Source organism: Emiliania huxleyi, assembly GCF_000372725.1.
Source record: "Emiliania huxleyi CCMP1516 chromosome Unknown EMIHUscaffold_198, whole genome shotgun sequence".
NCBI lineage: Eukaryota > Haptophyta > Isochrysidales > Noelaerhabdaceae > Emiliania > Emiliania huxleyi.
The window spans coordinates 126,874-139,541 of NW_005200615.1; the positions used below are offsets into that span (position 1 = coordinate 126,874).

At 65.3% G+C, this 12,668-nt stretch overlaps 3 protein-coding genes across 3 annotated transcripts in view; 2 read left to right on the forward strand and 1 right to left on the reverse strand.

Annotated features, from left to right (window-relative positions):
* Positions 1-867: 867 nt before the first annotated feature.
* Positions 868-3,930, forward strand: EMIHUDRAFT_113743 (hypothetical protein; the record flags this gene model as incomplete). The annotated part of the gene is made up of 3 exons (XM_005781892.1): positions 868-1,362; positions 2,931-2,966; positions 3,649-3,930. The coding sequence occupies 3 exons, from the start codon at positions 868-870 to the stop codon at positions 3,928-3,930; spliced, it is 813 nt and encodes a 270-aa protein (XP_005781949.1).
* A 1,679-nt stretch (positions 3,931-5,609) lies between these two features.
* Positions 5,610-7,617, forward strand: EMIHUDRAFT_365849 (hypothetical protein; the record flags this gene model as incomplete). Its single annotated transcript, XM_005781893.1, has 4 exons — positions 5,610-6,502; positions 6,723-6,755; positions 6,893-7,004; positions 7,482-7,617. Coding segments are annotated over exons 1-4 (1,108 nt in total), but the record flags the coding sequence as incomplete, so codon positions are not given.
* Positions 7,618-11,589: 3,972 nt separating this feature from the next.
* The window catches only part of EMIHUDRAFT_442760 (hypothetical protein), a 2,355-nt gene continuing 1,276 nt past the window's right edge, over positions 11,590-12,668 (reverse strand). The window contains exons 2-3 of the mRNA XM_005781894.1: positions 12,243-12,640; positions 11,590-12,058 (exon numbers count right to left, since the gene is read on the reverse strand). Of these exons, the coding sequence (XP_005781951.1) occupies positions 11,703-12,058; positions 12,243-12,640 (754 nt within the window). The 3' untranslated portion in view covers positions 11,590-11,702. The remainder of the gene's footprint in view (positions 12,059-12,242; positions 12,641-12,668) is intronic.

Below are 12,668 nucleotides of genomic sequence, written 5' to 3' on the forward strand. Positions count from 1 at the left end.
AAGGGCTTCGGCCACCTGGCCATCGGCAGCGACGACGACGACGTCGACGACGATTACGGCGGCGGCGGCGGCGGCGGCGGCGGCGGTAGCGGCGGCGGCGGCGGCGAGGAGGAGGAGGGGGAGGAGGGAGAGGAGGTGGGCGGCGAGGAGAAGCCCGCGAAGCGAGCCCGCTTCAGCTTCACGCAGCAGCTCCCGGAGCCGGCGCGGCGCGCGGCGGGCGTGATCGCGTCCTCGGCCGGCAGCGCTTGCGGGGCGGTGTGGGCATGGGGCTCCGCGCAGCTCGCCTCGCTCAGCGGAGCGTGCAGCCGGCCGGCGCTGCCGCCGCCGCCGTGCCTCGAGGCGGCGGCCGCATTCGCGCGGGCGGAGGAGGAGGCTCCGGTGACGGGGGCGGAGGGGCACGGCGGCGAGGCGCGCAAGGCGCCGGACCGCAAGCGGAAGCGGGACTACACGGGGCCGCTTGGCCCCTTTGAGCAACCGCGCACCCCCCTCGGCCGCGCGCTCCTCGCGGACGCGAAGGCGGCTGGGGTGGAGCCGCCGCGATCGGCGATCTCAAACACCGGATACGTCGGCGTCCACTTTGACGGCACGAGGTATCGGGTGTACACGTACGGTGCCTTTACGTCGGTGCACCGTGCCACGTACCGAACGGCAGAGCACGCCGCGATCGCACGCGCGCGCGCCGTGTCGTTCCAACCCGGGACCTCAGCGGACGACGGGCGCTCGCGTGCGACAGACGGTCGACGGGCGTCGCTCTCCGCCGAAGAAGCGGTCGAGCAGGCGCGGAGGGAGGGCCTCACTCTGGCTGAGAGCAGCAGCAGCAACAGCGGCTACAAGAACGTCTGCTACTGCCCGAATCAGAAAGGCCGCATGAAGTACAAGGTGAATGCGACGATTGGCGGGAAGAGGGCCACCCTCGGCTACTTCGCCACCGCCGAGGAGGCGGCGCTCTGCTACGCCCGCAGGATGGCGGACAGCGGGCTTCGGCTGCGGGCGTCGGCGCTGCAGGCAGCGGCGCGCGGGGAGGCGGAGGCGGCGCTGGAGGGGGAGGCGCCGCTGCTCGTGCCGGAGGGGTTCGAGATTGTGGCGGCCTCGCCGACGGAGGAGCAGCTCGACCCGACCAGCCCGGCCAGTGACGCGCTCGTCGAGCAGCGCATCATGGTCCGCTTCGAGAACTACGGCTGGTGCGTGGGCAAGATTACGGCGAAGGTGAACGACGGCCGGCGCACGATCGAGCGTGACCGCGTCAACTTCGTCGCCGAGTTCAACGTTGACAACGGCGCGGCGACGGACCTCTCGCTCGAGTCGTCGATGTACGACTGCTCGCCGTCGGCAGAGTACCAGTCGTGGCTGCTGCTCGAGCCTGTTCCGGCGCCGACGGAGGCGGCGGCCCTGCCAGCGGCGGCCGGCGGCGCGTGAAGAGGTGGAACCGGCTGGGGCCGGGCGGTGGGCGGTGGGCGGTGGGCGGTGGGCGGTGGGCGGTGGGCGGTGGGCGGTGGGCGGTGGGCGGTGGGCGGTGGGCGGTGGGCGGTGGGCGGTGGGCGGTGGGCGGGGGGCAGTTGCTGCGCGTCCAGGCGCCGGACGGCATCGTGCCGACGCCGCTCAAGGCTGGCGAGGGTAGTGAGATTGGAAGGAGGTAAAACTATTAAAAAATCGCCGAGAAGGTTTTTTCTTTCATGTCGGTAGCCGCCCTGTGTGTGTGTGTGTACTTCCTGTACGCCTCGTTCACCAGACCCTCGCTCCGTGTACAGCTCACAGCTCACTACAGCACGCACCAAGGAGGCAACGGAAACGCTACCAATGACGCGAACCGAGGCACGGGCGACGGCGGGGACGGGGAGGGCGACAGCGACGTCGAGGTTGACGCAACGGTATCGAGAGCGCCACCCAAAAGGAGCCGGACAGCCATGGAGGTCACCGAATGGAGGGCGAACGGCACAATACGAAAAGGCAGGGCGAGGCGGATGGAGAAAGAAGTGCCGAGGAGGCCATGGTGGAGGGGAGGGACGGGAGGACGAAAGAAGGGCGAGGAGGACGAGCGGCCCGCACAGGCCGCGAGCAGACAGCGCCTGCTGGCCATCTCGAGACATTCGCAAAGAACGCTAGCTACATGGGAGGGCTTCGTGAAGGATGGATTGAAAAACATTCGAACAAAGAAGAGGCGACGGGAGGAACCGGCAGAGGATGCAGTGACGTGACACACACACACACACACACACACACACACACACACACACACACACACACACACACACACACACACACACACACACACACACACACACACAGTGCTCTGAATACTCTACGCGTGTACGCGATCGGTTTCCTTTTCTTCTTTCTAAGTGCCTCGCCGCCCTCGCAGGAGTCGCTTAGGCGGCTCCCGTGGTGTACCTGTGTTAGTGCCAGTGCGCGCCAGTCCCGTGCCCAGTGTTGTGCGAGGGAGTTTATGTATGTATGTAGGAAGGTGAAGAACAGCCAGGCTCGGACTGGACACCAACGCGGTATGGGTGGACGCGGGACAGATGATGACGACACGCACGAGCGACACACAGACACAAACAGGCTCACAAGACACACAGCCAGCTGGCTGCCACACACCCTGAGTTGGCGTACACATAACTCAGGGCCACATTCTCCCTGTCGCCCCCGCCAGCACTCCAAGGTGCCAAGAGAAACAAACAAGGGCACAACAAACAACAGACAACAGAGGCGAAGGGGGTGAGGCTAGAGCAGGCTTGCTCGGCCTCTAGCAATCTCCGCCGACCGCGAGGCCGGACTAGACCGTGTGTGGGGTCTTGTGAGGTGTCTCTGGTCACTCTCCTCAGAGGCTAGCCGCCAGCCGCTAGCCCTATCTCGCACTCACAGGCAATGACAATCCAATGGAGTTTGGTTGTAAAATTCTTCTTTCTAAAGCCCGACGGCCTTTGTTGTAGGCGTGCGCCCTCTACCGCTTCTACCAGTTCCACACCGTTGACGCGAATTCCCCGTGGCAAGCGAATGCGGGAATTACGCCATCTAACCAGGCGCTAATCATTGATTAGGGAGATGCATGCGATCTGCCTGGCGCTCGTATTGCCGGCGGTCGTGGCGCAGATGCGGGAGATTGCGAGCGCAACCGTCTGCTAATAACCTCGAATCTCAAACGCGGGAGAGTGCGAGCCGCGTCTGAGAGGAGATTGTTGCGAATCTCGACGAATCTCCGAATCTCAGATGCTTGAGATGATTGTGACGCCGCTGTCAGACGAGCTCCAGCAGCCGTGCACTCGGCCCCGATCTCCGAGACGGTCTCGTCGTTTTGTTGAGAGAATATTTTCAGCTGCGACGCAAACATAAGAAAAACCGGCGCCCACCCACTCGCGACACGCCTTGAGCTCACGATTCGCGGAAGCTCGCCGCTGTCGAGCGAGCCGCTGTTGAGCAGGCCACAAGGCGGAAATCAGGCCGAGGACACCAACGTGGCCGAGTACTTTGACCGCGGCTGGTGCTTCACAGAGGCCAGCTGGGCGAGCCTGACAAAGGCCTGGAGCCTCTCGCTCGACCTCGGCAAGATGCGCGACGGCAAGGAGTACGACTACTGGAGCCTCCCTCGACGACTGCACCCAGGACGGCGGCCGGCGCCCTCCGCTGCTGCCGTCTGTGTTCGCGGCGGAGCTGGAGACGAAAAGCTTCACCAACGGCAAGGACGACAAGCCGCTGGTGAAGCGGCTGTACGAGGCCGCCTTCGAGGAGCAGTTTGGCAAGGCGACCGTGCTGGGCTACAGCAGCCTTGGCTGGGGCGACGCGGAGGCGGCGCAGCTGTCGGAGGTCCTCGCGAGCGGGGCAGCGCCGCGGCTCGAGGAGCTCTTTCTCGGCGACAACAAGATTGGCGACGAGGGCTGCAAGGCGCTGGCCGCCGCCCTCAAGGAGGGGGCAGCGCCGAGCTCGAAGGTGTGAGACGCCTCCCCTCGCCACACGCCCCTCCCCCGCCCAATGCTCATCGCACCTCCCCTCGCGTGCAGACGCTCGAGCGGCATCAGGCTGGTCTGAGCCCACCAGCCCCGAACAAGAAGCTGGTGGCCGTGTGCAAGAAGCGCGGCATCAGGCTGGTTGGAGCTGTCTGTGTCCCCTGCGCTCGCCATGCATGTAGCGGCCGCTGTGTGTGTGAGTGTGTGTGTGTGGATGCGAGAATAGCTCCGCCGTTCATGGAGGCAACCTTGAGGACGCGCCAGGCCCGCTCTTCGACCTTGAGGACAAGCAGGGCTTTGCTTCGCTGACCGGCCTCGCCTCCGGCGGGCTCTACATACGAGATTGCATGAGATCGCACGAGCTCACACGAGATCGCACGAGATCTCATCTCCCGAGACCACACGAGGCCAAACGAGACCACACGAGACCACACACCCGAGATCACTACAAGAGGAACTTGTTCAGCAGGATCCAGGACAGGTCTGACGCACTACCTCACTGGGCCTGAGATCATCGAGACAGCGCCCGTCACCGTCTCGGGTTTGTGTGGAGTCGAACCAGCTGCCTACTGCTGCTAGTAGCCCTAACTCGCACTCATGGGAGATGTCAATTCATTGTATGAGTGTATGCGAGCAGAGGCGCGTGTGCTGATTCTAGATCGCACGCCGTGTCGCTTTGGTTGGCGACACCCACCCGTCTCTAAAAGAATTTGAGTGGCTCGACCCCACGCAAACCCGAGACGGTGACGGGATGCTGTCGTACGATGATCTCAGGCCCAGTGAGGTAGTGCATCTGACTATCCCGGATCGCCTGCTGAACAAGTTCCTCTTGTAGCTCGATCGGTCACACCCCCATCGCCGTCGGGGAGAGGGGGACGACACTGCTTCGGCAGCGTGCACCTCGATCCTGTACCGTGTTTGTTATGACCCCCCCCCGATGAACACACCAGTGAGGGAGGGCGAGACGATCGAGGGGTCCCGTACCAGGCGGAACCGACAGGAGCCTTCGCCAACTAAAAAACACAGCACCGATGCCGACTTAGTGTGGGGAGGGTCGGCGAGCACTCACTCACTAGGCGGCGCCGCAGGGCCGGGGCACTGGCCACGGCCTCGCCGACCACTAGAAGGCGGCCCACCCACTACGCACACCAACTTAAGTGCGCGGGGTGGCGGGAGGCACTCACCCACTAGCCTGCTCGCCCGCGGCCCACTCACTACGCGCACTAACTTAGTGCGCGGGGTGGCGGGAGGCACTCACTTCCGCGCACTAAGAGTTAGTGCGCGTAGTAGCCGAGCCCGCCTCCGTCCGCCGGCGAAGGGCACTACGAGCGGCCCGCCGGACCACTCCCCTCGCGGCCGGCCGGAGGCACTCACTTCCGCGCACTAAGTTAGTGCGCATAGTGTCCCGGCCTCCGACCACGACTCCCGGGAGCACTTCACCACTTGACCCGCCTCGGCGCACCACTAGCCCTCGTCCAGCTCACAGACTAACTTGCGTCGACTTAGTTCCCGCAGGGCCCGGGACCACTCACTCACTACAGCATCTGTGCTCTTCACACGACCTGGCGAAGGCTCCTGGAACCGACCCTTTCCAGTGCTCAAGTGCTCAAAAGAATTTCGTTCGCCGAGTCTCCCGCCGCCCAAGTGCTGCCCATCCCTCCGAGCCGCAGCCTCCATCCCTCCCTCGTCCATCCCGCCGTTTACACGTTCCTGGCCGAGGATGGAGGCACTATCATGACCGCTGACGTCAGCGTGGTGCTGCCGTGTGCGTACGAGTACGAGTACGCCGCGCGGACAGTCAGGTCTGTGTCGGCGGCGACGCCGCCCGAAATCTTGCGCGAGATAGTCGTGGTCGACGACGGCAGCACGCCTCCGCTTCGCATCCCCGAGCCGGCGCGGTGGAAGGCCTTCGTGGTTCGCCTCGAGAAGACGGGCGGCCTGATTCGCGCGCGGATCGCCGGCGCTGCGGCGGCGACGGGCGCCGTCATCATCTTCTTTGACTGCCACGTCAGGCCGATGGACGGGTACTGGCGCGGGCTACTCGCGCCGATCGAGGCAGACTACCGCGTCGCCACTGTCCCGACCGTCACCAGGCTGGATGCGGCGACGTGGCAGCCCGTCGGCAGCCCCACGAGAGGAGGCGCAAAGTGCTACCTCACCTTTGACGCCGATTTCAAGTGGACGTTCGACGCGACGGACGACGTGCCCATCATGAGCGGCGGGTTGCTCGCCATCAGTCGCCGCTGGTGGAACGAGACGGGCGGCTATGACAGCTCAATGCTCGGGTGGGGCGGCGAAAACATCGACCTCTCCCTGCGCATCTGGCGCTGCGGCGGAGCCATCAAGGCCGCCAAGGAATCGTACGTCGCGCACATGTATCGGGAGCAGGGCAAGCCCAAGACGGCGGCCCGCTTCCGCGTCCCGAAGGGTGCGCCGACGCGGAACCGCGCCACGTCCGCCCGCGCGCACTTTGGGCGGCTGTGGGCCAAGACGGCGGCGTTCCCGCTCTTTGAAGCGCACCGTCTCGCGCCACCCGACACGTCAAACATCGAGCGGTGGGCAGGATACGGGACACGTCCACGAACACGCCCACGAACACGCCCACGACACGCCCACGACACGCCCACGACACGCCCACGAACACGCCCACGACACGCCCACGACACGCCCACGACACGCCCACGACACGCCCACGAACACGCCCACGACACGCCCACTTGTATGCCGTCCGACAGCATGTCCCGGAAGCTTCCTGACATGTCTGGAGCCCTCCTCTAGGGCTCTGGCGTCGCTGCGCTGCCAATCTTTCGAGTGGTCTCCACCATCTCCCCGCATCTCCCCATCTCTCCCCACCTCTCCCCACCTCTCCGGCGTGCACCACAGGTACCTGCGCCGCTTCGCGTACACCTGTTCACGGCTAGAGGTGTGAAGAGACGATGTTCACACCACAGGTACCTGCGCCGCTTCGAGTACATCTACCGCGACGCGGGCGTGCTGCCCGGCTCCATCTTCCAGCTCGAGGGCGGCGGCCGCACATGCCTGTCGTCGACGACGGCCGAGCCGGTGATTCCGCGACACGCCCACGACACGCCCACGACACGTCCACGACACGCCCACGACACGCCCACGACACGCCCACGACTCGTCCACGACACGCCCACGACACCGCCACGACACCGCCACGACACCGCCACGACACCGCCACGACACCGCCACGACACCGCCACGACACGCCCACGACACGCCCACGACACGCCCACGACACCGCCACGACACCGCCACGACACCGCCACGACGCGCCCACGACACGTCCACGGCACGCCCACGACACGTCCACGGCACGCCCACGACACGTCCACGGCACGCCCACGACTCGGCCATCTCTCGTCCCCGACCGTCCCCGTGTTACGGAAGGCCCGCAGATCACCACTCAACAATCCCTCTGCCGAAACACCCCGTGCAAAGAAAGAGGGCCCACCAAGAACAGCAACACAAAAGACACAAAAAGTTTTTGCGGAAAACCCTGCTTGATGGACTCAGGTCCGCGGGATGGGGCAAGCCTACCCGGAGGCACTACGGGCGCTCCCCTGCAATGCGACTGACCCGCGGCAGTGGTGGCACGAGTCGAACCGCAACGAGACGGGCCGCTGCTGCTCTGGGCTGCGCCTCTGGAATGCAGGTGAAGCCCGCAAACGCAAGCCCTCCAGACGCGCAACCTCGGCGCAATCTCGACCGCATATCGCTCGCATCTCGATCGCATCGCCCTCCACCAACACGGCGAATTGTCGTTCCCAGGTTACCCGGCTCGCGAAATTTCTTTTTCCAGATCACCCGGTAGTGGGATTCACGACTGCGTCATTCAAGCAAACGTCAAACGAGGCCGGGGATTCCGAGTCGGAGCTCTCCTTAGGACCACGTGCCGCAGGTGCTCGCTCTCTGTCTGGACGAGGTTCACGCTGACCTTTGCGCCTAGCTAGGCAGCCGTCCGTGTCCGGGTAAGCTGAAACGAGATATTTTGCCCGAGCGGGTAATCTGAAAGAGAAAAGTATGTTAGCCCCCGGGTGATCTGGACGAGAAATTTGGCCGACCGGGTAATCTGACATGAGAAATGTTAGCGACCGGGTAAGCTGAAACGCGCATTGTGGGAGACTGGGTACACTGATTTGTCAATTTTTTGATGATTTTTGAGATTCGCCTCGCAGATTACCCGGCCAACGATATTTTCCTGCTTAGCGCGATTTCCGTCAAACCAGTTTACCCAGTCTCCCACAATTCATGTTTCAGCTTACCCGGTGGCTAACATTTCTCATGTCAGATTACCCGGTCGGCCAAATTTCTCGTCCAGATCACCCGGCAACGATATTTTCCTGCTCAGCAAAAAATCACGCCCCGCGCCCGGCGATCGCTCGCGAGCACCAGTGAGCACCGACACGTACGGCACGATCTTTGGGCGCAAGGTCGGGCAGACGATGCAGATCTTTGCGTACCTTAAGGTACTCGAGCGACACGGCAACGAACGGTGCGTCCGGCGTGCTCATCACCGCCCTCTCCTGGCAAACCGTCGAGGTCGAGTTTGCCAATGGCGTGATCGAGAGCGTCGCCGCCGAGAACGGCCTCACTGCGATTGTCAACGCGAACAACAAGGAAGTCGGCGTCGGCGACTTGGGTGGCTCGGGCGACACCTACCCGGGGAAAGGCACAATGAACGATGGGCTTGCCCATCCCGGAGTGGTTCGATCCCACACGAACCCGAGACGGTGACGGGAAGCGTCGTGCGATCTCAGGCCCAGTGAGGTAGTGCATCAGACTATCCCGGATCCTGCTGAACAAGTTCCTCTTGTAGCTCGATCGGTCACACCGCCATCGCCGTCGGGGAGAGGGGGGACGACACTGCCTCGGCAGCGTGCACCTCGATCCTGCACCGTGTTTGTTATGACCCCCCCCAATGAACACACCAGTGAGGGAGGGCGAGACGATCGGAGGGGACCCGTACCATGCGGAATCGACCCTATCCAGTGCTCAAGTGCTCAAATCTGTCAGTCCGCACGATGGCCATCACGCTCGCACCTGCCGACCGCCGCCACGGCGGCGAGACGCCTCTTCCGCCACCGCGGCGCCGACCACAGGCCAGCACTAAGCAGCTGCCGTCCACACCGGGCCGGATTTGCCGGTACTCGTCGCCGCACACTCCTGCGTCCACGCCGCTGTGACGTCTGGCCGAGGCGCCGACCGCCAAGCTCACCGCCAATGTGGTCGCTCGCTGGTCCTCTCGGCTCGGCCACGCATTAGCCCAGCTCACACGAGCTCCAGACAGCCACCAGTCGCCACGCGCAAAGCGTACGGGTCGCCGGCTCCCCGTTTTGCTCTCACGCTGGCCGGCGTGAAAACTGTGCTGGCAGTTGTCAAGCCGTACCCGTCGCGTTTCGAAAGGGAGCCCTCAGTCGACGCCTCTACACGCACCGCGGCACCACTCTCCACAACTGCTACTGTGGACATCAAGCTCCTCGACTCGATCTGCGGCTACGACGGCGCTCTAGCCGTGCTGGCTCTCGCGGGTGTCTGGCGACCCGCTCAGGCTTGCGAAACGGCCGGCCGCGGCGACGTGTTTCGAGCTCGGTGGTCTTCTCCACGCGGCTGCTCTGACACGAGAAGCATCGGGTCGAAAGACAGCCCGTGGTTCCGGAGGCACTGGGTGAGCGCCTCGGAAACGGCGCCGCACTGCACCTGCGGGGGGAGGGGAGATAGGCACATGGTGGGGAGACACTCGCGGGGAGAGGCACCCGCGGGGAGAGGCGGCGGTGGCATGGAGGGAGCGACTGTTGATTACGAGAGACGGGGAGGGCACTGGCCTGCAGCGTCGCAGAGCCAGTGAGGTGTGTCCGCAGCCTGCTGAGCCCACTGGACGCTGCTCGGAAAGGAACAGGACCATTATCCCGGGAGGTCATCGTCACCCGCTTACCGCGAGTAGATGGATCGGCCTGATGAGACGTAAGAGCGAATTCTTTGAAACACAACCTTTACCACTGAAGAACCACGCAGTCCTCCCTTCCTTCCCTTGGGTTGCCTGTTTTTTTGAACTCGGGGGCACGGGACGCGAAGCGGAGTATGGAACCGCCGATGATGACCTCGTGCGGGTCGGCCCCCAGAGCTCGGTGTCGAGCTCCTCCCGCCGCATCGGCGCGGCGGCAGAGCCGCCCCAGCCGCTGCGCCTTCGCCTGCGGAGGCTCCTGCGGCGGCTGCACCTGCTGCTGCGGGTGAGCCCGACGACGACGAGCAGCCTGACGGCGCGCGCATTCCAGACCTCGATGATGTCTTGGGCTGGGGGGGTGGCAAGGGTGTAGGAGGGCTCTCAGGAGACCGTTTGCCGGCAGCAGGGGGCGCGCGCTCGGCCGACATGTGCGCCAGAATGCCGCAGAAGTAACTATGAAGTAACTGTGTTTGGGCTGTCTCCCGGGCGTGTTTGAACCCTAATTGTCGGCCCCAGTGACCGGTCTAGAGGTCTGTGTGTGGCCTGGGGGGGCCAAATAATAAGGCGAGGGGTTCCTAGTAAGCGGTTGGGGGGTGCGAGCCCGTGCTATAGTGCAGTGAATACTTACTTCCTGAAGTAACTTCATCCTTCAGATAGACACTAGCCAACAGTCTCGGGGTGGCCCCTGCTTCCCGATGGGCTGGCTTCGCCCCGAGCCGCAGCTCATCCAGGCGCCAAACTGGCAGCGCGACGGCGCGGCGCACGCCGAGGTCGCGGCCACGCGCGCCGAGCTGCCCGTGCCCGCGCGCGGCTCCACCGTGCCGTGCGTCCGGGTCACCGCGGCTGGCGCGGCCGCGGCGGCTGAGGCGACGCTCGACGCGGGCTTCGAGTTTTGCCCTCAGCTCTCGCGGCTTGGGTACCCGCTGATGCTGCGGCGCGAGCCCGCCGCGCCCGCGCCCGCGCCGGACGCGGACGCCGCCGACGCCGCCGGCTGGGGCGGTTGGTCGGTGACGGCGGCGGAGCTGGCGCACAAGGCGCTGCTCTACCGGCTGATGACGGCGCCCGGGGAGGGGCTGTCGCCGCTGTGGGAGTTTGGCTCCTCGCGCGACGCGCCGCCGCCGCCCGTCCTCGCCGCGCGCGCCGACGGCCTCCCGCTGCCGGCGGGCGAGTGGGAGGAGCTCGCCTCTGTGTACGAGCGGAGGGCGCCGACGGCGTGGCAGCTGGTGCATGTGGAGGCGCACCGCTCGGAGGAGGCGTGCCTCACCGAGCAGGACTTCGAGGCGGTGCTGCGCGAGTGGTGCGAGCCCCGCGCGTGGAAGCCGCCGCCGCCCACCCTCGAGCAGCGCTACCCGCTCGGGAGGAGGGTCGAGGCGAGGGAGCTGTCGCGCGCAGAGCTCAACGGGGCGGTCGGCGTGGTTGCCGCGCACGACGAGGAGCGCGGCAGGGTCGGAGTCCGCTTCGGGGACGACGACGAGGCTCCGCCTCTCGCGCTGCGGCCCCGCAACTTGCTGCTCCTGCCGCCGCGACCAGAGTGAGCGGGCTGCAGGGGGCGCGCGATAGACCGCGATCGGATAGTGTGTATCGCGCTCGCGAAACGGCGCCACACACCGGCACAGCGGTCCCGGTGCTGCGTCTCGCTCCTGCGTACTTGCACCGTTTCAGTCATTCTTTCAGTAGTGCTAGAAAACACTCCCGACACAATTTTCCGACACACGGATACGCCGCACGGCTCTGTCGGCTGGCGCTCTCTCTCGACTCTCCCGGCTCCCGCGCGACCCGCGACCGGACCCCCGTCACTCCATCGTGGCATCGAACGGCCATAACTCTATACGCGCACAGCCCCCGCACTCCACCCACACGGGCTTCACGGCGAGCACGGGGGCGGGAGCCCTTCTCTCGCCAGCTTCTGGCATCACACCAGACTCGCCGAGGCTGCACGCCATGGCGCGGTGGCGGCGAAGACGAGCGCTGCCTACAGGACGACAGAGGAGGAAGGGTCTACGTCTCGTGTCTCGAGGCGGACGACGCCAACGTGTATCGGGCGCCGCGAGCGCAGACGCCGGCACGAGCAGCAGGAGAGAGGATCGGCCAGGCGGCGGCGCGTCCTTGCGGGAGCCATCCTCGAGGAGCGCGGCCGCTGTGCAAAAGCCTGCGGTGTGAAGACACGCATGTCAGGGCGGGAGCACGGCGGTGTGGTCGGAGCACCGCGTAAATACGCGGGCTGAGGACGATGACTCCAAGGTGAATGTGAGAATGAGTACAGTTGAGCACGTGTCCTCGCCGGTGCTAGCTCGACAACAAGGATCGGGGTCCCGCCTTCTAGGTGCAGTCGCCGCAGGTGCGTTGGCAGTGGGAGAAGGCGTAGGCAAACGCGTGGCACACATACGGACGGTCTGCGCAGTCGGGCGCCACATCTTGGCACGTCAGCTTTGGTCGTGGACGCGGCGGCGGCGGCGGCGGCGGCGGCGGCGGCGGCGGCAGCGGCGGCGGCGGGCCGGGCAACAGCAAGACTGGCGGCGGCGGCGCTTCGGTTTCCGAGCCTTCGTCATATAGCCCGGCCAGACTCTCAGCTGCAGTCGCGGTCACGGCTGCCCAAAACGCACCGGGGGCCTCTTCAGGCGGAAGAGGTGGGAGGGGCGGAGGCCGCGGGGAGGGCAGTTGCGGCTGCGGCGCGATGCTTATCGCAGTCCACCGCGGCGCCGGCGCGGGGCTCGGAGGCGGTGCGGGCGGGTACATTCACTAAACTGTTATCTATCAAT